The sequence below is a fragment of the Podarcis vaucheri genome (genome assembly GCF_965113315.1).
Source record: "Podarcis vaucheri genome assembly, chromosome: 3".
In the NCBI taxonomy this organism is placed as follows: Eukaryota; Metazoa; Chordata; class Lepidosauria; order Squamata; family Lacertidae; genus Podarcis; species Podarcis vaucheri.
The window spans coordinates 59,677,712-59,701,853 of NC_138761.1; the positions used below are offsets into that span (position 1 = coordinate 59,677,712).

Consider the following 24,142-nt stretch of genomic DNA (forward strand, 5'->3'; position numbering starts at 1 on the left):
GTCAGAAGTAAACTGCTGTGAGCTTCCATGAAAACATTTAACTTTTTACCAACTATAAATTCATAGGGTTGCATGAATATGAAGCCTTCCACTGTTAGGGGGCAGACTTCTGCCAGTGCAATGGGACTTATTCTCCCTATACCCCGTCTGCTCCAAAGGGCTGGAGAAACCCCCAGAACAGATTGGGCAGGGCAGGGAGAGTTGAGGGAGGGGACACCTCATTGCACAGGAGGAAGTCTTTGCACCAACAGGACAGCTTCATTAGATATAACCCAAAGAATTTATCTCAAGAGATTATTGTTTTCTTTAAAGCTTTGTTGCATCTGAGACCACTATGTACAATTTGGAGATTGGGGTGGGGGGAGTGACCGTTTAGTTTGTGATATAGTACAGAATTTGAAATTGCATGAACTTTCTGAATACTGGTTTTGTGATGGTCCGCTTGATACATGGTGTAAAGCAGCTGCCGGTTGGAGTAGACTGGAGGAAACTGGGCAGGCTGGAGCCCTAGTAAACCACAGAGGAAAGGCTTTTAAATAAGCTTACGGTAATAGCTGCAGTAAATCTGAGCATCTGCAGATTCTGAACCAATGATGTTTTTCCATAGCAATTTGAGGTTTTCAAGGTATGCAGATTATGTTTCATTAGCAGATTAAAAACAAAAACCAGCCATATAGAAGTTGCAGGGAAGAAACCCAGCCCAATTAATATTGTTGTCCATTTCATGTGAATGAGGAACATATTGGCTGTGTTCACATGTCATGGTTATATCATAGTTTACCATGAACATGAAGAACATTGTTGGTGTTTTGCTGCTTGCCTAGTGAGAGCAACAAACCATGACTCTTGGCTTAATGTTATGTCTGAACCAGGGATCATTATTTGCTTCACTCAAAGCATGATGTGAATCCATGGCTTGTTTTGAGTGAAACCAAGCATGACTTTCATAGACATAAGGCAGGTATATATTAAAAAGATTTAAAGCAATAGGGTAATTTCCACCCTTTGGAAATAGAACATTGTCAATTTTTGACTGAGGATTTGCTGTGTTATCTGTCTTTTGGAACCGAATGGTTTGCAGATGGCGTTCAGGAAGTGGTTTCTGTATTTTTGGAATGTGAATGTCATTCTTCACTAGTAACTTGGATTTGATCTTCGTATGTGCACATGTGCATACACATAGAGGAAATAAGAATACTTCTAGGATTTGTGCTTGACCTCAAAATATCACAGGCTGCAGCCATTTGGAAGGCATAATTCTTTCCAGTTAAAGGAATGTATAAAAGCAATTGCTGTTGCTGTCATGTTGCTTTTGTTTTTATTTCTATTTTGTTACTCAAAAGTAACTTGGAAACAGCCTCTGGCTGTATCATAACTCATCACAATTCTTGCAGGAAAAGCCCAGTGTCCTATTTCTAGTTAGCAGAACAGTGCCCTCTTGTGGAACAACCTACAGAGTCAGTGTTGACAGCAAAACGAAATCTAATTTTACTATGTATCTATGAACACCTTATGTAGACTTCTGCATGTTCATTCTTTGAATAAGAGTTTATGATGCAACTGCCCAGGATAATTTCCAAGAGAGAATTTTTTAAACTGTAGTTGATGGACTTGCACATTCAGCCTGGTCATCATACAAATGAGAGCAGTAGTCTTGAATCAGCTGCTTACCAGCTACAATGGTACTTTGGTTCTTGAACTTAATCTGTTCCAGGAGTCTGTTGGACTCCATTCAAAAACCAAGGCACAGCTTCCGAATGGCTGCAGGAGCTTTCTGCGGAGTTCAGGATACTTGGGGCAATTGTTATTCTGTTGAATATTTCTACCATTTGCTTTTTAAAAACCTTCCATTTCTATAAATAGTGTATTTTTTATTATGAACTGGTTACCCAGAGGTATGTCAACAGACAAAAAGATTAAACCAGTGGTCAGCTACCAAAAACATCCATTTGCCCACTGTAGGAAAGAGGATGCTGGACCTAATATGCTTTTGGCCTGAGTTAATAAGAGATAATTTATCACACACCAGTGAGTTTTAATCCTCAGTTTGGGAGTCACTGCAATAATATAGTCAGGTGGCTGGGCCCAGGCAGCCTAGTGGAGGTAGTTGACTGTTAATTTGGCAGGGATGGGGAAAAGCAGTTTGAAGTGAATGTGAACTCTTACAATGATTCCAAGCCTGAACTATCAATGCAATCTGCATCTTTGATTGTCATCACCACCATCAAATAATAATTAATTTCTAAACAATTTACTCCAGCCCTTCTCTTTCTTTGCAAGACTCTTTTTCACATTTCTGGCATTATGGGCAAACATGCTTGCTGGGTCAAAAGTAATTTTTGTAGCTTTTAAATATTTATAAATGCCCAGAGGACTGTGGTCAATGGAAAAAAAGAAACTCAAGTAACATGTAAATCCATGAATGCCAGTTAGGAGACATTTCTGTAATCTCCAAAGTCACAGAAGGAACATTGGAGATCAGGAAATAATCAACAGCTGATATTCATGACTTCCCTGCTCATGTTCAGCCTCTGCAGCTTCAGCAATGCTCTTCGCTAAACCCTGTTGTGCGGATAGGAAAACTCTGGCCCCCAAAACTCAATGAAGCCCTCCATTCCTCTTTACCTGTCCACGGAAATCTCCCAAGGCCACTCCCCTCGCTTGGAGCTGCTTTGCACCCTCCTATTCCTCTTTGTTGTCTGGATGGTGGACAGAGAGGAATGAGTGAGTAAACTAACATTTGTTGCTCCACCCACTTTTTCCTTCTGGAACTACCACTAGCGTGCTCCCTCAATGGTTTGTTAGGAGGGCATGTGATCCTTGGGTTGAAACAGCTTCCCTACCCTTTCCCAAGCAACTTTGCACCTTACCTATCCTAATTCAGCTTTTTTAATAAAAATTACTAACACTAACAAAGAAGATACATGAGCTTGAGAGAATTTATTTATTTTCCTATGAACAATAAGTCATAATTATAGAGAAGTTTTCATACACAGAAAATTCCTTTTGTTTCCTCTTTTTTTGCTAAATGTAACAGAGCACAGTAATATTTACAAATTCGCATGTTTTTCCCCCCCTCCTCATTTTCTCTCATTTTTTATTATACACCGCTTTTTCAGGTTGAAGCAAACTGCAAAGACTTATTGGTACTGGTATATTACAGCTACTTACATTATTTAAGAACAGCAAATGGAGAAAAATAAGTTATTTAAATATTGATTCATATACAGAAAGTGCAACATTTGTTAGTTGTTACATAACTTGTTTAAAGTTTTCATTTTCCAAAAAGAGGTCTTGAGTATGAGTAAAAGTTAGCTTGGAGTCAATGCGTTTAGACTAAAAATAATACAATACAGATGTACAGCCATGACTTGGTGAATTGACCTTTATTCCTGCACTTAGATCTGTGTGAAAAGGGTTAATAAGGATTTGTGCTCCAGATCTTATTTCCAGAGTTTCCACTTGCACCAAAGCCAGGTTTACAATTACAAGTCTTTAGACCATCAGGCCTTACCTTGCTAACGTTATGATTTGATGCCAACTAAAACAGTATGACATGGAGACTTAAGTGGCCCTGTATGTCTAGAGATGAATTGAATTGGCACATGCTTCTGGCTTTGTGTATTTTGACAGTCTCCAATACAACATTTACTTGGAACCCTGCATGTAAGGAGATGGTGGTAAATAACATGCTATTGTTTACCGTGAGTTCATTGCTGTACATAATGTTTAAGAGGTACCTAACTTTTTAAGGCTTTTCCAGGATCAATATATATACTGTTGAAATAGTCAACTGCTAAATCAACAATAAACTAAAATAATCTGTAAGCAAAAGTCTAACTCAAGAATGAACAAATTGAAAAAATATTTAAAAGCAATTTATATATTTTAAAAATCAGGAAAATTTGCACTGGATTTGTAAACAGGCATAGAAGTTCTACCCCTTTGTCATTCAGTTTAAGCAATCATCATTGTTCCATTCCTAACGTAGCTTAGGGATATTAATGTATACAGTGCTTTCGATAAGAGTGAACACTGGTTTTTCCCTTTCCTTTCATTCAAGTTTGAACCAGTAAGGCAGCTTCTGTAGCTTAACAAATTTAGATTGCTTTTGTTGTTTAAAAGAACAATTATGTTGTTTAAAAGAACAATTGTTGTTGGCTTCTTTCCTCCACTCAATTTGTTCTTTTAAAAAGCAATTGCCTTTTGAGGGTGTATCTAGAAAAGGAGAAAAAACTTAAGTTGAGGTGAGGGCTGCATTCTGTCAGGGGACAGAGGTCAGGAGTTGCATATGGGCCTATGGAGGGGTGACACCCCATTCACACTAACCCACCCACATTTTCCCATGCAACTAATACCTCTGTTCACACAATTCTCAGGGCTATGCTTTCCTTTCACAGGCTCCAGCAGGGAAAGTCTCCACCAGCAGCTTGCTGTTGAGGGTGCAGAGGAACTGCGGAGGAGATGGAAACCTGATGCAGGCCACATCTCACATACGTGCCCCCGATTCAGAAGGATAAATATTGCAAGGTACTCATTTTTTAAATATTTGTTTTAAAACACAACCTAACACCTAAATGAAAATCCTGTTGGTCATACCACATGTATTTGTAACCATTTGACCCAAATTCAGCATAGCACATGTGCTCTGATGTACTTTGTGCATTGCTTCATTAACTTCAATTCCAGTAACACATTTGTAAATGTAAATGAATGTCCATGATCTACTTTCTCCATTTAATAAATGGAACACTGTTTCCAAGTGTGGCAGCTGTGTGCACATCAGAATACATTGAACAGATTTGGTGGAAGTGGTACATTTTGGGGGTCCCTAGGTCCTTGATGCGGGTGGCACTGTGGTCTAAACCACAGAGCCTAGGGCTTGCCAATCAGAAGGTCGGCGGTTTGAATCCCTGCGATGGGGTGAGCTCCCGTTGTTCAGTCCCAGCTCCTGCCCACCTAGCAGTTCGAAGGCACATCAAGTGCAAGTAGATAAATAGGTACCGCTCTGGCGGGAAGGTAAACAGCGTTTCTGTGCACTGCTCCGGTTCACCAGAAACAGCTTAGTCATGCTGGCCACATGACCCGGAAGCTGTCTGTGGACAAACGCCGGCTCCCTCGGCCTATAGAGCGAGATGAGCGTCAGAACCCCAGAGTCGTCCGCGACTGGACCTAATGGTCAGGGGTACCCTTACCTTTAAGGTCCTTGACAGTCAGAAGTCAAAGGGGCCACTTGCTATGTTATGTTTTTTACTGTGTGAAAATATTATTTTAAAGCACACCCCTACCAATGGTTGTCTGGGAATTAGCATTGCACATGACAGTCTTGGAGACAGACAATACATGGTGCCACCAAGGAATGTTTCTACTTTGTCCACATGAATCAACTGACATGTAATGTGAGAAATGACTTATTTTAATGACTGCTTAATGTGCACAATTACTTGCCACTACAGACAGTTGCAGGTGCAAGGCAGTTTTCTGGAGATAGCATATTCTTCCTCCTCACTATTACTGTCTCCCCAAATTATGCTAAATCCTCTTTATATGAAGCAATCCTCACTTCCCATGCACCATGTGATCTATTTTGCCCATATTTATATCTATGCTGGTAGAAAGGGTCATATTAGTCTATTGCAAAAGCAGTCCCTATTGCTTCAAAATGTATTATGTTTCTTTTAACATCCACAGGTTTAGTCTGTAAATCTACTTAAATGGAAAGTGGACTTGAAAGCAATGTGTCATTGGCTGTGTATGGATACTGGAAGTATTTACGGTACTTTTAAACTACATTATCCATATTAACATGATTGCAGGGAGGACAGCTGTATCCATATTACATAGCCCAGCATACTAAGCTTAAATACTGGACATGATTCAGTTAAATTGAGGCACCCTGAAGTCCCTTTTCATTGCTTGAATGCTCTAGTTTCAAAGAGCTAACTTCAACTGGCTTGTGCTCATCATGTGGAAGCTAACCTATGCTGGTATCTTTCAGACCCATGGGATTAGGCCCAAAGTGAAAACCTTTTCAGAAAATTAAACTTTCTGTGCACTTCAACACTTTGGGAAGCTTGTTCCATGTGCTTTAATGTATGCACTTTTAAACAAGTTTATTTAGGATTAAAGCCTTAACAACTGCTTTTGTCAATTTGTTAAAGGGTTTACTTACTAACCTCCCTCAGCCCCGGCCCCACATTCAACTGTCTCACATTCTCTACAGCCATCCTGTTAAAGCGTCTCTCTTCCTTATGTCTCATCAAAGGAAAGAAAATCCAGAGCAGCTTTGGACACCTCAGTTTAAATTACTTTATAATGTTTTGCTTTTAGCTTTAAAAAAATACTGCAAAAAGTTAAAAAGCACATCAAGTCAAAAACACTTTTGGGGAAGGCTGTGTGCCTTTGTGACCCAACTTTCCTCTTAAGGTTGAATGTGCTTTAAGAAGTTGTATAAACTACTTTCTTTTCATAGGCAGGACAAAGCAAGTGAGTTAGAGAGGTGACGACACTTGTGTAAAATTACAAAGCAGCTTTGAAACAGATCTGAGTTTCCAATTCCATGCTGAGCTCATTACATCTTCCAGTTTACTCGCTGTTATTTATCCTGAAAAGCCTCTACAAATTTAGCATGTTAATGGACACTAAAGAATAATCTAGATACATTAGAACTCAAGCTGAGCTTATTTGGTATACAAAATGTCTGGCCATGTACAAAAATAAACTTCATCTATATTCACAGAAGGGAGTAAGAGATTCTACACTGCATTGTTTAATAGTTTTAGAAAACAAGAACATGGTGAAGAAAGAACAAGCTGTTTCAGCATCCCAGGTGAACCTAAGTAGAGCCCTGCTGGATCAGACTAAAGGCTCATCTAGTTTAGCAGCCTGATCTCACAGTGCCAACCAGATGGCTTTTACTCTAATTGTCATTTTAACACCCAATAAAAGAGGTATTATATTGACTTTTTGCAAGAATGACAGCTTAAAGTTTGTTTTCCCCATCAATACAATGGAATGTGATTCTTGTTCTGGTACTGTGTCAGACACACAATTTTCTTATCAGTTAATTTACTTCCCTGGATAACCTTTTGTTTTTCAGAGACCAATGTTTTCCATTGATATGGTCAGGATACCAAGTCAAAGCTGCAGCATTTCAACTGACAATATAATACAGTACACCAAATTGCAAGTAACATGAAAAACCTTTTTTTATAATTATATATGTACATACACAAGGCAAAATATCTTTTAGCCTTTTAGTAATACCAGCATACGAACTGCCATAAACAAGTTGTTAGCCTGAGAACCAAAATCTGACTTCAAAAAGAAAACTTTACAAAACAGATGTTACAATCTACAATAACAGCTATAAGACACAAACCTGTCAGGTGCCAAATAATAGTGACAACAACGAAATGCCTCTGAAAAACGAATGCTGTAAGTGAACTGCTCAAAAGCATTTTAAGGCAAATAAAAAGCTGAGTGCTAAAGAAGCAGTTATAAAAATGACTTTAATTCTATACAAATAAGGAATTTTCTGAGTTGGTCTTGGAAATTGCACTGGCATAAAATGAGATCCACAATAAAATTAAATCCATTGAGGATCTTTGGCCTACCTAGAGGCTCAGAAACCTGAAAAAAACCCACCAAACACAGGAAGGAGTTTTATTTATTTATGTAAAACGAATTGGTGGAATGAAAAGGATAAACATAAGCTACTATGAAGAGATGTAATGTTTAAGATTTTTACTTGTAAAAACACCCCCTGGGGTGTTTATGTTTGCTTAGGACTGTAGATCCATGATTTATCAATGAGCTGCACTTTAACAGATGAGCAGCCCCAAAGTACAGAGACCTAACTCTACTCCTCCAAGTTCCTGGGGCTTAAAAGTTCATGTAAAGTTCCCTTTTTTGTAATGGACATGTATATTCTGAAATGGGTCGAAGCCAGCCTCAGTCTTTAAGAAACTAACATAACTGTGCCTTTTCTTTAAGGGGTAATCGGCAAGCACCAGTTCCCTCTCAAAACAGCTTCTTATATTCTCCAACGTCTTCCCAAAGACCTCCATTGCCTGATGCCAAAGAGCTTTCTGGAGAAATTAAAGATGAAATTGACATGGTAGGAAACTCTGGCTTTTCCAACTGGCAGATGCTATGTTTCAGAGTGTGTTATATTGTCTCTGGGTTGAGGGTACTGAGTAGTCTTGCTGCTGCCAAAAGCTTGCTTATGTGCCTCTCCTCTGTGATGCCAGCCTCATGAAGTGATGTTTTTGACAGAGAAGGCACTTTGCTTAGGTCATCAATTCCTGCAGCCATGAAGGAGCTTGAGTACATCGGAAGGCCAATAGAAACCAGCCAGTCGGCTATGGAAGTGATATGGCCGGGGGACACAGGTTTTCGACATATTTCAGTGAGGCCTCCACTTGGAATCTGTAGCAAGAGAAAACGCAATATAACCAGCTGGTTGACTTTTTCTTTTTTTAAAAAAATGATAACATGGGGCTTACTTCCAAGAGGTATCTGTAATGCTATACAGTGGTGCCTCGCAAGATGAAATTAATTCGTTCCGCAAGTCTCTTCGTCTTGCGATGCACGGTTTCCCATAGGAATGCATTGAAAATCAATTAATGCGTTCCTAGGGAAACCGCCTTCAGACCTCTTCTGAAGGCTGGGGGGGGGACAAGGGCTTTTCTTCCCACCCCCAGCATTTTAAAAAACCCCGGGACAGCGGAGGACTTCTCCGCTGTCCGGGGGATCTTAAAATGCTGGCGGGCGGCATTTTAAAATCGCCCCGGGACAGCGGAGGACTTCTCCGCTGTCCGGGGCGATTTAAAAGCCCCTGGGAAGGCAGGCAGGGGGGACAAAGACTTTCGCCCCCCCGCCCGCCTTAAGAAGGTGTTCCCGCGCCCCGCCCCGCTTCGGAGCAGTGTTCCGAAGCGGGGCGGCTGGGGAAGGTGTTCCCGCCCCGCTTCCGTACAGCGTTCCGAGGCGGGGCGGCTGGGGCAGGTGTTCCCGCCCCCCCGCCCCGCTTCGGAGCAGCCTTCCGAAGCCGGGCGGTGGGGGCAGGTGTTCCCTCCCCCCCGCCCGGCTTCGGAGCACTGGGAGAAGCGATCTCCCCGCAGCCCCTTGCTTCAAAAGAAGTCCGGGGACAGCGGGGGGAGAAGATCGCTTCTTCCCCGCTGTCCCCGGACCTCTTTTGAAGCAAGGGGCGGCGTGGAGAAGCGATCTCCCTGCAGCCCCTTGCTTCAAAAGAAGTCCGGGGACAGCGGGGAAGAAGCGATCTTCTCCCTGCAGCCCCAGGTCCGGGGACAGCGGGAAGCGCTTCCCGCTGTCCCCGGACCTCTTTTGAAGCAAGGGGCGGTGTGGAGAAGCGATCTCCCCGCAGCCCCTTGCTTCAAAAGATGTCCGGGGACAGCGGGGGGAGAAGATCGCTTCTTCCCCGCTGTCCCCGGACCTCTTTTGAAGCAAGGGGCGGCGTGGAGAAGCGATCTCCCCGCAGCCCCTTGCTTCAAAAGAAGTCCGGGGACAGCGGGGAAGAAGCGATCTTCTCCCTGCAGCCCCAGGTCCGGGGACAGCGGGAAGCGCTTCCCGCTGTCCCTGGACCTCTTTTGAGGCAAGGGGCGGCGGGGAGATCGCTTCTCCACGCCGCCCCTTGCTTCAAAAGAAGTCCGGGGACAGCGGGGAAGAAGCGATCTTCTCCCTGCAGCCCCAGGTCCGGGGACAGCGGGAAGCGCTTCCCGCTGTCCCCGGACCTCTTTTGAAGCAAGGGGCGGTGTGGAGAAGCGATCTCCCCGCAGCCCCTTGCTTCAAAAGATGTCCGGGGACAGCGGGGGGAGAAGATCGCTTCTTCCCCGCTGTCCCCGGACCTCTTTTGAAGCAAGGGGCGGCGTGGAGAAGCGATCTCCCCGCAGCCCCTTGCTTCAAAAGAAGTCCGGGGACAGCGGGGAAGAAGCGATCTTCTCCCTGCAGCCCCAGGTCCGGGGACAGCGGGAAGCGCTTCCCGCTGTCCCTGGACCTCTTTTGAGGCAAGGGGCGGCGGGGAGATCGCTTCTCCACGCCGCCCCTTGCTTCAAAAGAAGTCCGGGGACAGCGGGGAAGAAGCGATCTTCTCCCTGCAGCCCCAGGTCCGGGGACAGCGGGAAGCGCTTCCCGCTGTCCCCGGACCTCTTTTGAAGCAAGGGGCGGTGTGGAGAAGCGATCTCCCCGCAGCCCCTTGCTTCAAAAGAAGTCCGGGGACAGCGGGGGGAGAAGCGATCTTCTCCCCCTGCTGTCCCCGGACCTCTTTTGAAGCAAGGGGCGGCGGGGAGATCGCTTCTCCACGCCGCCCCTTGCTTCAAAAGAGGTCCGGGGACAGCGGGAAGACCCGCTGTCCCCGGAGCTTGCGGGGCAAGCTTCGTTTTGCGAAGCAAGCCCATAGGGAATTCATCTTGCGAGGCAACTCGAAAACGAAAAAACCTTTCGTTTTGCGAGTTTTTCGTCTCGCGAGGCGTTCGTCTTGCGGGGTACCACTGTATTGTGAAGCAGATATCTGGGCATTTCGAAGCAGTCCTTTAGCTTAGCAGTACCATTTACTAGATACTATTTTGCTTAGTCACCTCAAAATTGGGGCTGTGCAATGTCAGCTTTTCAACATTGCAATGTATCACCAGCCAAACACTGCGATCTGATGATATACCACAATGGTGAAACTGAGGGAGGAACAAGCTGCATTGGAGTTGGGCTGAAATTGCAACCAAGGGAGATGAGGTGGTTTCACTCAGTGCCTCATGGGGCTAATGCAGTTTGTTCCTCCCACTGGGTGTGGAGGGAACAAGCTACTGAGGTGAGCGGGGGGGGGGGGCTCCCTCAAAGGCGCACGGCTGCCTTCACCAACCCAGGAGGAAAGACGCAGCCTGTCCGCCCTCCCCCAGCAAAGGCAGCGATAGCCAAGTGCATGGAGCCTGTCAGGCTCTGTTTGTAGGGCTGCCTCTGCTACCTCTTTCTTCCGAACAGGTGGCCCACCCATGTGGGGCTGAGGCAGAGGTGAGTGGCTTCTTTAGACTGCTCCGCTGAGGAGTGTGCAGCTGCGAAGCAATTGATCAAGCCTCCTCCTGCAGGCTGGGGGCTTCATTAAACTGCTCCACTGAGGATGGACAGCTGCGTCCCCTCAGCAGAGTGGTCTAAATATACCACCTGCTAGAGCTATGAGGGCCAGAGCGGCTGCTGTTTCATCTGCGATATACCGCCAGGTGAAGTAGCCATTACACTCTGGCCATCGTACCTGTCCTGGGCGATGTATTGATACATCACCCAGGCCTAATCAAAACACACATTTCCTTTCCTCCCCACCCCCCAATTTCTTTTCTGCTGCTACCTCAGTATTGATTTCCTCACTCAAAATCATGCAAGTTCACAAATCCAGCTTCATTGGCAGCAGCAGCAACTATAACGTACACTGTTTAACTTGAATGTTCCTCTGGGTTTCCATATTTCATGGCTGTCACTTGTGGTGTTAACTCATGGCAATGTCTCATCAGCAATAGAAACAGCATCAAAAATTCTTTGCATATGAAAAATTAAGAAGCCAAGGCTAGAATCTTATTTGTTTTTCTTTTAAAATGTAGATCATTCACAAATAGTTTCCCCAACTTGCAATCAGACATGCTAAAGCCCCAGAACTCCATGTTGTTTAGCTTTCATTTTCCATTCCTTGGAACTTGATCACTGAATGTAGACTTACCGCCATGCGGTGTTGCTTCCTCAGCTGCTTCACCCGAATCTGGTCCAGGTTTGTAGCAACATCCTTTACAGCATGCTCTAAGTCTTCAGAGTACCTTTGTACCAAAAGTTCAGGAATCCCACAGCGGCCATGCTGCAGCCAGAGATGAGTGATAAAGGCAGGGGGGTTCAAGTTAATCAATGTGTCTCTTCACATAATAATAACAAAATGGTTGGCCCCTTTGCATTAAGAAACTACAATAGGCTTAAGTGTGTTCTTTCTTCAGTTTCACAGAAAATTACCTTTACGAAACTTGTTCATTTATTTCAATAATTTGTAGAGAGGAGGTTGTGAGTCTTAAATCTCAAATATATATTCCTTATAAAGGTTTATTAAAATTATTGGGAAAGTATAACTCGATATGCTACTTTGTTTGAGAACTATGGCTGATAACTCAGAAAAAGTGCTCTCTGAAGTCAACCACTTTAAAAGACCTGTTGAGTTCTACATTATTAAGTCTAAATTTAATACAACTGAAATATCCTTAACTTTTGCTTGGCTGTGCCCAAGTCAAATGATTGCCACATGGCAGAGGCTGCTTTTTATATGCTACTAACATTAATACTAACATTATTCAGTAATTTATTATATAATGTTACAGAGCTGAGAGCTCTAAGAGCCAATGTGCATATGACCACCATAGGGGAGACTACTTCAAATACTGAATTGTTTTACATGCAGTGGCTCACCACATGGATGAAACAAGCACCTAAAATGAAAAGCGAATTGTTGAATGCCAATCTGCATGGTATACACATGGAGCCATTTAAGATTGCTTCACACTGTGTCTGAAATGTATGAAAAGTTTTAAGAATGTTTAGTCTAATATATCTTTCATTTTGGGATGCGGGTGGCGCTGTGGGTTAAACCACAGAGCCTAGGACTTTGCCGGTCAGAAGGTCGGCAGTTCGAATCCCTGCAACGGGGTGAGCTCCCATTGCTCGGTCCCTGCTCCTGCCAACCTAGCAGTTCAAAAGCACATCAAAGTGCAAGTAGATAAATAGGTACCGCTCCAGTGGGAAGGTAAACGGCGTTTCCGTGTGTTGCTCTGGTTTGCCAGAAGCGGCTTAGTCATGCTGGCCACATGACCCGGAAGCTGTACACCGGCTCCCTCGGCCAATATAGCGAGATGAGCGCCGCAACCCCAGAGTCGGTCACGACTGAACCTAATGGTCAGGGGTCCCTTTACCTTTACTATCTTTCATTTTAATTGCCAGTTTAAGGCCATTTTTAAGGAGCAGCTCCAACACTCAAGTGGGGAAGGAAAACAACGCAAATAGGAACAGATTAAACATTTCTCAGCCTCCTCACACTGTACCTTGTCAGAATATGGGTCTTCTGTGAGATCAATATCTTCAGATTGCAGCTTGTTTTCTATCAACATTTCGAGATCCAGTCCTCTATTAGAAGAGATTTTTCTCACTGACAAAGGATCAAGTTTTAGCACATGTTGCTGGACAGTAGCAGTCTCTGGAAGATCTGAAAACCAAGGAGGTCGTACACCTGAAGGACTACTGGGCTCCGGCCCAGGAGATGATCTACACACAGTCAGTACATTGGAATCGGAGGAGCCAGGCTGGAGGCTCTTTTTCGCTGGCAAGGATGGCACATCTGGACAAGAAAGGGCTGAGGGGAGGTGACAGTGTCCATTAGAAAGGCGTTCTCTGCTTTTTTTGGCAGGGACTGGTGGTGGCTGTGAAGATGTTTTGGGCTGTGCTCTTGTCTCACCCGTGCCCTTCTGATCAGCTTCCTTGGGGAAGGGAGAATGATTGGCCCTTCCAAGATCATGTGTGGTCTTTTTGAAGTTTTCAAAAGTAGTCCAAGTTACACCACGTGAAAGTGAAGATGAATGAACTCCACAATTCTGAGGCAGAAAGAGTGGGAATGTTCCACTGGAAGGAATGGTTGCAGAGAAGTGCAGTTCCTTTGCTTTCCCCTTAAGAGAATCAACACCTGCTTTGCTCTGCTCAGCCATCAACTGTTCTGCCATGTGCATACCTCCAGAGCCAGTTGGCATGTTTGTTAAATCCAGTGCGCCTTGAGGTAAAACATCCAGCTTCTTTGCAGAGCCGGGGCCAGCTTCTCCATGAAGGTCACCAAGAGAATGAGATCTTGGCCACATGTGAACCTTCTGAGCGCCTTCTAGAGTCTCACAGCTCCGACAGATACCAACTGGTAAACTTCTGCGGTTCTTCTTGAGGACGGTGACTGCTGGGGGCTTGAGGCAGCTTTTCAGAACATGATTTGTACAAGTGAACTGTGTCTTCTCTCCTTGCTGGGGGACATCTATTGATTTAGTTAAGGGCAGGGTTGGATAATTTGCCCGTGGATTTCTGTGGAAATCTTTAAAACTGTATTCAGAAGCCAACTTTGAGGGTAAGAGACAAGGCTTTCGAGTTTTAGCTGAAACAAAAAGAGGAAAAATATTTATGACTTGTGGAAGTAATGTGCAAAAGAAAAGTTTAAATATATCAGGTAATAAATTGCTGCCTATAATTATATGACTGAGAACGCAGGAAAGGGCGATGTTGAGGAAGTCCAAAGATTTTGAAAATATGATTTATGGATAATTGATTTTGTTATAATTTTTTTTCTACATTCTATGTTTATTCTCTAAACTTTTTCTGTCTTTTTCTTTCTTTCTTTCTGTTCTGTTCTATGGTATTGTATATGCTTGAAAATTTGCAATAAATATTTTATAAAAAAATAAATAAATATATCATTTCTACTGGATTTTGCTGTACAAATAAAATAGAACTTCATGAGAAAAACACCTAAAAGCTAAACCAAACCAAGACTAGCATGGGATGTTTACACTGTCCTGTGATCCTTTGTTAAGACAACTTGTTATGAGGACTCTGTTTAAAATATGTATGTCATTGATTTTCTATAAACCAAACAATAGTGGTATGCTGTCTTGTCATTTGCGTAAATTAAATGCAATGTCACACTGTATTATAACTTATTTATAACACCAACATGTGTCACTGGTCAAGGAAGCAGCACTGATAACATAAGTAATAAACATAAACCATGATGTCTCAAACCTGACCTCTAACCACTCTACTGTGCTGAGTTAGCCTCATTATAAGGTCTCCTAGCTCAAAAGTAAAATATGGGCTACAAACCTGCTTTTTATTTGCACAGTATTTTCTTGTGTCATAATTTATTTCATTTCATCTTCATTTATTCATGTGACTTCAGTTCAGAAAATAGATTTTTCTGGATCATCTGAAGTCTGTCTACATGAATCCTATAATGAGGGAACCTTGTGGAGCCCAAGGACCCTAGAGGTAAGAATACACTACCCTACAAAGTTAAAGTTCTTTTAAAGGAATGGATGTTTCATTCAATGCATGTACAATTTAGAGCTTTATCTTCAAAATGCTAAACTTTGGCACTGAATAATACACAGTTGACTGCTTTGAATCTGCATAGAATTCACATTCAGTGCAGAACACAATGTCTCTTCAGAAGTCTCAAAGCACAGGCAGAAAGAAAGAAAAACTTTAATCTAAAATAGAACACTGCATCTCCCTTGTTTTTTTCTTGCTATACAGAATAATCAGAAAGCTTTAGAAGCTGGTGGTGGTGATGAAGAAAGTGGATGATATTTCCTAACAGTAAATGGCTGTTTTCAAAGTTTGCAAAGGTTTCCAAAATAGTTTTCAATCTAGGCTCCCAACCCCTTTCTCATTGAAAAAGCCTGCGCTCATTACAAAATGTTTGCATTAAAGAGCAGAGAATGGGAGAAGCATTCATACTTGTATGAGGGCAAAATCAACTGGGTTATTCCTTTCTGGTGTTACATGTCCATAGCTGCAATATTGCGTGGCAGCCTCATGGAACCCCATATAAGTTGGCCTCTTGAGTAAGGTACCACTCAGAAATGGGGCTTACTTAAGTATGCTGTTGCATGTGAGACCTGCTTACAAGGAAGTGTCTAATATGGATTTTACAAGAAGGTTATGGCAAAGGACATGTCACAGTTGAGGGAAAATCAACTTTTAATATCAGAAAGATGTCCAGGATTTTGTTAGGGTTCCTCCAGATTTAAAACAAACCCTAGTATTCATGGCATGTGAGTTCACCAATGTCTGCTCATTGCTTGAGGAGTACAGCAGTCCTTAGAAAAGAGTCAGAGACTCCACAGCAGCCCCCCCCCCAATATTACTTCGCACTGCTTCAGAAGCAGTGCTTATCATGGCAAGCAATTCAGCTGCAAAGATCCAATATATCCATCACCATTGTTTCTGTGCACCATGCCTGTGCTCCTTACATAACATCCACAGGAGTCAGAAAACTCTTCATCCTGAACTTATAGCAGAAGTGACATGAAAAGATTGTGAAAATTGGTCATCATCTGGTAACATGGATTGGGAAGAAATGAAAAAATAAACAACTTGGGAACCAGGATGCTAGGAGAGCAAGGAGGACTGCTATCCTTCTGCAAAGAAGTAACTCTATATAAATCTTTATTACAGAGGCTGGGAATATTTTTGTGTAACGTGTCTCTTCTAGCTGCTACTCTCCACTGGAGAGAAGCTTATATGGTCCCAATGTCAGCTTTCTTCTGAGAGCTCATGGCAGCTTCAAGTAGAGAGGGGGATTTAATCTGAACTGCGGCATTGAGGGAGAATAGTAAAGGCCTGGTCCCAATCCCAGTTTGAGGACCCCCCAACGCTCTTTAATGTTAATGCAATTAACATCTAGCCTTAAGACAGGTATATGAGCAATCAATCCAAAAATAGAATCTTTGATAATAAACGTTCTTCAGTCCCTGTAAGTGTGTGAGCTAGTTCCTCATTCACAGCACTCCCTTGTTATTCTTTTGTATCACAGAAGTAAATGTCCTCCAGCAAATAAAATGAGTGTGGCATCACACTGATCTGGAGGCAGTGCTCTTTATTCTCTCTCTTGACATGAAAAAGCAGTAATATGAAAGATAATGCTGAAAAACACTGCTGGGAGGGAAGCACGTTTTGCTCACTGCCTTGAAACTGTGCCTCGACTAACAATGTAAGATTCACTAAATAAGTATGTAGGGATGGGAAAACTAGGCCACACACAAGTCCGCCGTTAAATTATAGAGAGCAAAAGCAGAGACAAAGAGTTTGCATGATTGCTTTTCTCAGCCACAAGAGTGCCCTGTGGCCCCTTAAAATCTAACAAATTTGGCATGCTTTTTGATATGGATATAGATCAATTGTTACCATTCTCCAGGTTTTCACTGCTTTCATAGCAGCCTGAATCCCGGGGAGAACATCCACTTAAGCCCTGACCATCTATGAGGAGTTTCTCCTGAGAACCTGACTGGTCACTGTTACCTGGAGGAGAGAAAGGAAAGAGAGGAAGTAAGAAGGCATAACTTACACAAAGAACAGTGCTAATAACCTCACTTCTGTCTTACCAAAATACCCAGCAGCATACTAAAAAGACATCTTTTAGTAAGAGCCATGAGTTGTTTTCAGCAGCAGATAATGCAGGAGTACTGCTACCCTGAGAGGACATAGTGGAAGAAGGGAGTAGGGGTGAGAGTCGATTACTGGGAAAAGTTGCAGCAACTTGATGTGCTAGGCAGCGGATCACATGGCCGCAATGGACCTAACCTGCACCTGCAGATATGACTAAAACAGTTGTGCGTGTTTTATTATGTTTTCAGTATTCTTTTTTCAAATTTAAATCAAAATAAAATCCAGGATTCACAAGCAACCCTTGAACTGTATTCCATATAGTTTTTTGGGCTTTACACCCTGACACAGCATATCCAGAAAACAAAGGGCGGGGGAGAGAGAAATGTGCTGCTTCTGCTGAAGTTGTAGAGGTAAGGGTGGGTGGATTATGCTTTGGAATCTGTTGGGAAGAGCCAAGATATCTTTTTGAGCTGGAGGATAATTTCAGAGCTTCGTTATAGGTGATCTTTACAAACCTCCCACAGTTTATACCCAAGCCTAAGTTTGAAGAACTTTGTAAGCATATCTAGTTATGAGTAGTTTCACCTGTGTTTATATGGAAATTCATCTGACCTCAATGGCACTTATTCCCTAGTAAACATAATGGTCCTTCCATATTGTCAAGTACCTCCATACAACCTTGACTTTTTCTTACAAAAAGCTGTTATTTACATGATCTCCCAAACTCATTTCTTATTTTGTCTTGAACTGGTATCAGGCTTCCTCTTGTGTAGTGTTCTCCAACTTGGTGCCCTGCAGTTGTTTTAGACTGCATCTCCATCACCCTCATCCACCCAGTCCAACACTTCTGGAAGATACCAGGTTGGAGAATCCTGCTGTGGTGCATTGGCTGCTGCTAGAAAAGGTTAAAAAGTAGCAGTAATTTGCAAAACCCTTCTAATGAAATTTGCAGTTTCTGATATTTCCATTGAAATCCAGATTTCTAGATGACTTAATGCACATTTTCATCATAAACTATGTAAATTATAGCTAGCAAAGTTAGAAGGGAAATAATGAGTCATTAGTAATATGAAATAACTATACAAATGAAATCACTATCATAGATGTCTTGCCCTGTAATTCAGAGTTGGAAGACGGGATGGATCCTGAAAAAAGCATGTAGTAACTGGGCTGGTGGCAGCTGGGTTATGGCATGGAAGGCTGAGGCAGAAGGAAGAATTGCCTCTCCCTGTCTTGAGGAGGAGGGTCCTTCCTTTCCCCTCGGTTCCCCCTGCTACAGCCAAACTCATTCAAGCAAGAAGAGCCTTTTCAAAGGGTGGGTGTTGATGGGGAAAGAGGAGGTGGGACATGAAGTTCTACAAGCCATGTTGTGTATACTTTTCTTTGGATACAATCCACTGGAATTACTACAGTTACAGTTTCCCAACCCCCAAGTGGTTACAAATCCTTAGCTGTGCATTAGAGAAGAAATTCAAACTCACTATCATATTCCTGTAGCAGTTCAACTGCTGTCAGGAGAACAGCTCTGTGCTGTGGGTCCCGTATGTTGAGCTCATCCAAGTCTTCTTCCTCTAGGAGCTTGAAAGTGTCCAGGTCTTCATAGCCATTGAATAAAAAGGTGGGCATGTGCTCCTGTGGCAAAGGAAGAGAACAGTTGTGGCACATAAGAAGGAAACAGCAGTGCAGAACTACTCAAAACAAGATGCCACTTTCCATGCCATCCATACATTTTCTACCTTTCTGATCAGTGATTACAGGTGGTTATTTATACTGATTGCAGGTGACATAAAGAATCTCTCAAGTAACTCCGTACCCACTAGATGAAATAAAGATTGTAGTATTACAGGTAGACTTCAGACAGTACAAAGTTCTACTGGCAACTGGTTCTGTATGTTATGGGCAGCCAGTGTAGAGCCTGCTGTTGCATATGTGTCTGCAGAGGTCTTTCTTGGTGGCCACAGGGTCCTGTCCCTGCTGCTGAAATTATACTTGAAAAGAAGCCTTCTTGAGCAGGGGTGATTTTGGGTGTGGGTGTGTTCCGGCTGGGGAGGATGTGCCTACAACAGTTTTTCTGGTTTGTAAATGTGCTCAGGGGCCTCAAAAGTCTGGCAACCCCTGAATTACCGTATTTTTTGTCCCATAGGACGCTCCGTCTCATAGGACGCACCTAGTTTTTTGGAGGGGAAATAAAGGAAATTTTTCCCCTTTATTCCCCCCCCCCAAAAAAAACCAGGTCGGGGAACAGCGGTATGGCGGCGCTCCGCCTCCCCACTGTCCCCCGAGCTTGTGGGGCTGGCCGATGTCTGCCCAAAGCGCGGGGCGCTCTGCTTCAGCGTGCCCTGCGCTCCGTGCAGCAGGCTGCTATCCGCAGCCTAGGGAGCCCTGCGGGAACTCCCCAGGCTTGTTGATAGCTTCCTGAAGCCTGGAGAGCGAGAGGGGTCGGTGCGCACCAACCCCTCTCCCTCTCCAAGCTTCAGCGAAAGCCTGTATTCGCCCCATAAGACACACACATATTTCCTCTTCATTTTTGGAGGGGAAAAAGTGTGTCCTATAGGGCGAATAATACGGTATGTAATTCTTTGTTAAGAACATAGTATGACATTACCAGATGTTGCCATCTGTAATGGTAGCTAGCTCTCTACATCAAAGTTGTGCATTGCAGAAATCTATGCCTGATTTAAACATTAAATTGGTTGAACTCCTTGTGGGGAAAGATTACTGCCAACACACAACACCGGTGCTTAAAAGCTGCTGCTGCTTCTTTTTGGCATACCAATACAGTCAAACCTCTGTTCCCGAATGGCTCTGTTTTCGAACGCTTTGGCTCCTGAACGCCGAAAACCCAGAAGCAAATGCTCCGGTTTTTGGAAGCCGAATGTCTGACCCAGCTTCCGCTTGAGTGCAGGAAGCTCCTGCAACCAATTGGAAGCTGTGCCTTGGTTGTCAAACGTTTCGGAAGCTGAATGGGCTTCCGGAACGGATTACATTCGACAGCCAAGGTTTGACTGTACATTACCAGGTCAAGTTCAAAGTTCTTAACTTTTGGTCTGTTATGTCATTTAATATAACCTTCTCATTTCTACGATTAATGTACAGACACATAGTGGTAAAGAGAGTAAGTGAGCCTTGCAAACACCAAGCAGGTAGTGGTACAGAAAGGATGGTTCAAAAACAATTTGTTCTTTTATTCAGTCCCTTTTTAAGTTTAAGCTAGCTTCGAAACAGTAGGTGATCACAGCTGCTGTGGTTGTCAATGATGCTCCAAAAAGACTCATCCTCCAAAAAGACAATTAAGTAACAAATGGATCTTAGAAATTTACTAGCACCACATTAAAAAAATCATGATAAGTGCAGGATAATTACCCCTTTCCAGCCCAGCATCAGTTCAACAAAACAAGAAAAGGAAACTATATTTAAAATATAGGAACAAGCCTTTTCAATCTATTTAAAAGTAATAAGAATCATAAGATTTAACTGCAAAATATAATACCTTGGGAAGAAAGCAGATTTATCCACCCACCCTCATTCCATCATATATGCATGTTGGCTGAGAAAAGTAATGATTTTAAGCTTGCAGATGCCTCAGAGGGGTCTGAGGGTTTGTTTTTTTAAAAAGACAAGAAAGGGTAGCATTATATTAAAAATGCAGTCATGTTCAAATATAATCCACGTTAAACTTTCAGAAAGTAAGAAAAAAAACTTTGCAATCCTTTCTCTCCTGCTTCAAGCTTTAGCTTGTGACTCAATAAATTATGTAACAAGCAAGAAATGGAGGAGATGCTGTTGTATAACAAGAGTAGTGATTACACATCCCACTTTGGATTTCAGGGAGTGACGCCTTCTAGGGATGGTTGTGGGAAGCAGGGGTAGGGAAGGTCAAGCTTGAACATTTTCAACTTGAGGTTGTTTTCAGTTAGAAGACACAGTTGTGGCTCCAGAGTAACAGGGTATATTTCAGTGAACATACATTCATATGGCCATTGCTTATTGCTCAGGCACAGAATCTTCATTGCTGAGGACAGGTGCTCTAATTATAAGTATTGTGCTCGACAGGAGCTCAACTGTTAGGAGGTGCTCCGTTCAAATAGCTTGATTAGCCACACAGTATGCAAAAGGCTTTTGGGGAGTAAGGTAACAGGGTCCTCAAATGAGTTCATTGTTTGTTCCATCATGATTGATTGCATTCCCAACAAGTGTTGGGTTGCTGTTGCCTTGGCTCCCAATTCCAGACCCTGGAATTCATCTTAGAGAAGGCCTCCTACCTATTCTCTCCTTGAATGTATGATTTTTTCGAGCCTTTAAAAAGCAGTTAAGATTTCAAGACCTTCTGACCTCTCCCTACTGTAACTCTTTGGTTGATCTTTGTTTTGCCCAACGCTTTATCTTTCTCTATGGCCAGAATTTCAGTTATAAGCATACCAATCTTGGTTTTGTCCAAAGCTGGACTTCCGGTGTAGCCTGCCTGATTTGAGAGCAAGTCCTGAGTAGAAAGCCTTTTTAGCTGGATAGGCCAAGTTTTTACTGGCTGCTGTTGTTTTTATGGACCCTTAGTGGCTTTAAATAATGAAGAGAAAGGTTTCCCAGCCCAGTTAAACAGGTACAGTTTGTATCAATAAAGGGATAAAGTCATCATCACAGTATCATAACATGATCCTGTACATGGCAGCTATGAAAACAAAACAGTATTATTTTTACTCGTGATATAAAAACTCAACAGTTTAGGATATATTCACACAGAAAAGAAATTATGGGATCAGAGAATGTCTACAGAATCTATTAGCCCTCTAACAAGGTTCCTGCTGTTGAATTCATAATCCCATCTTCTTAAATCGGCTTGCTAAAAAAAGAAAAGAAAAAAGCCACTTCCTTTTAACAGCAGAGTAGGAAGAATAAACAGCAGGCAGAATGTCTTATTTCCAGCCTGCCTGATTGAGCATCAAGCAGTACAAAATAAAAATCTACTTAATAAATGAAATGCAAATGCTTTTGGCTGGTGTGGTAGGGTGGTTTTGCTGTCAGGAGGCAGCTCAACAGCTGTGCTCTGCTATATTAGCTGTTTCTGTTTGGTAATGCTGCTTTTTTTTTTTTTTTTTTTGCTAAACATCACCTTGTAGGACTACTGAACAAATTAATTAAATAAAACAGTTATACAGCAGACAATTTTCCTCTATATGCCAGCTGTTTCCTCTTCTGGAGAGCTAATTGTACTTCACCTGAAATAACCAGAGAGAAAAATGGGAAGAGGACTTAGCCTTCAAAACTGATGATGTCTCTTGCGCTGGCCCAATCAGTTTACTCCCCACTGCCTGCCCAGCTTCATCGGCTAAAGAACACACTATATGTTTACATCTAAAATTACAAATTTATGCAAAGGAGATGCAAACCATAAATATACAAGTGCAGTAAATCTCAAGAAGCTTGGGGTTTCAACTTGCTCTCACTTTCAACTATGAATGCCTTATAATCTGAGAATCGACCAAATCTATAAACAAGGGAATTCCACAGTGCCACATAGATCTTGCAAATGAAATCACATCTTGATTCCTTACACACTATTTTAAATGCTGGGATACAGAAGTGCATATGGTTTTAAGGCTGCGAATTTAGTCCAATTTATTGTATAGATATGGAGTTGAAGTGCTTGTAGAAGAGTAAAGCAAGTATAAGACAATTACAGCCCACCTTTAAGTTGATGCGATCTAGGAGATCCTCAACAGATTTAGGCTGAGGTGGTCTGCCTTTCCGTCGCCTTCTTGTAGGCCTTTTAGGCTTCTCTTCCTCTTCATGTAACACATCCACATAGATGAACTTGAAGGTACCCACTTTGTTGTTCAAGAGGCCCATCCAGGTTCCCATAGGTGGTTTGCTGATTATATCAATTATATCGCCCTTCTGTATATGAGAGAAGCAGAATACATCTACCTGAAGGCTCCATAGCGACTTGCAAATTACTAAATCAATGTTTACTGTATCATAAAGGAATGCACATTTTATTGCTTGCAGACTTAAACAGAAAAAGGGGTAGAATCTTTATCAACAGAAGCATCTAGCATACCAGGTTTCTTTTTTTAAATGACAATCCAGAACTCATTTCCCAACTCTGTAATACAGGTAACTTGCTTCATATGTGAGGGTTTGGTTCTGGGGGGTCCATGCATATATGCAAAAATGCATAAAGCCAGGAACTCCCAGAACTGGGCCCCCTGCAAGGTGGAATTCTGCTTACCCAAACTTTTGGAAGGCTGTGCAAGGGATCTGGCAGCATCTCAGAGCCCTCCCACCTCCTGGCTCAAGCCCAATAAGCATTTGTCCAGCTTTGGAAAGGTGGCAGGAGGGCTCTGGCAGGGTCCCTCCCAAAGCCCAAGAAGCACTTGCCTGGCTCTGGGAAGGAAGCAGGAGGTGGTCTAGGAACCTGCCAGAACCCTCACACCTCCTTCTCAAAGCCTGGCACCTTTGCACAAGGGCTCTGGGATGCTGACAGAGCCTTCGCACTGCCTTCCCTAAGCTGGGTAAGCCTGCTTAGCCTGCTCACAGCTTGGTGCAGGTGGGTGGAAATTAATAAATAATAATAATAATAATAATAATAATAATAATAATAATAATAATAATAATAATAATTTATTATTTATACCCCACCCATCTGGCTGAGTTTCCCCAGCCACTCTGGGCGGCTCCCAATCAGTGTTAAAAACAGTGGGTTTTCCTCTGCTCTTTTATTTCCCCCCACCTGTGCAAAGCTGTGATTGTGTAAGTTAAATAAATGTAAGATGCGAGTTACTAGTATTCTAAACTAAGTATTTAAAACAAAAACTTTTTTCTTGTCCCATCCTTTTAAAAAGGGTTCACCTATGCAAAAGCTTTTGAAAACTACATGCACAACTTTTCTTGATTACAATGTTCTTCTAATTGCCCGATGCAAGGGATAAATCTATGAAAATCTTTTGGCTAATTTGTCAAATCCACAAGTAGA

General features: G+C 42.7%; 1 protein-coding gene across 6 annotated transcripts in view; it reads right to left on the reverse strand.

Moving 5' to 3' along the window:
* Positions 1–2,930: 2,930 nt before the first annotated feature.
* The window catches only part of LOC309528039 (SAM and SH3 domain-containing protein 1-like), a 540,262-nt gene continuing 519,050 nt past the window's right edge, over positions 2,931–24,142 (reverse strand). For all 6 annotated transcript variants that reach the window (XM_082215198.1, XM_082215200.1, XM_082215201.1 and 3 more), the window contains exons 15-20: positions 22,855–23,064; positions 18,654–18,804; positions 16,972–17,085; positions 13,077–14,161; positions 11,720–11,851; positions 2,931–8,430 (exon numbers count right to left, since the gene is read on the reverse strand). In XM_082215198.1, the coding sequence (XP_082071324.1) occupies positions 8,170–8,430; positions 11,720–11,851; positions 13,077–14,161; positions 16,972–17,085; positions 18,654–18,804; positions 22,855–23,064 (1,953 nt within the window). In that variant the 3' untranslated portion in view covers positions 2,931–8,169. The remainder of the gene's footprint in view (positions 8,431–11,719; positions 11,852–13,076; positions 14,162–16,971; positions 17,086–18,653; positions 18,805–22,854; positions 23,065–24,142) is intronic.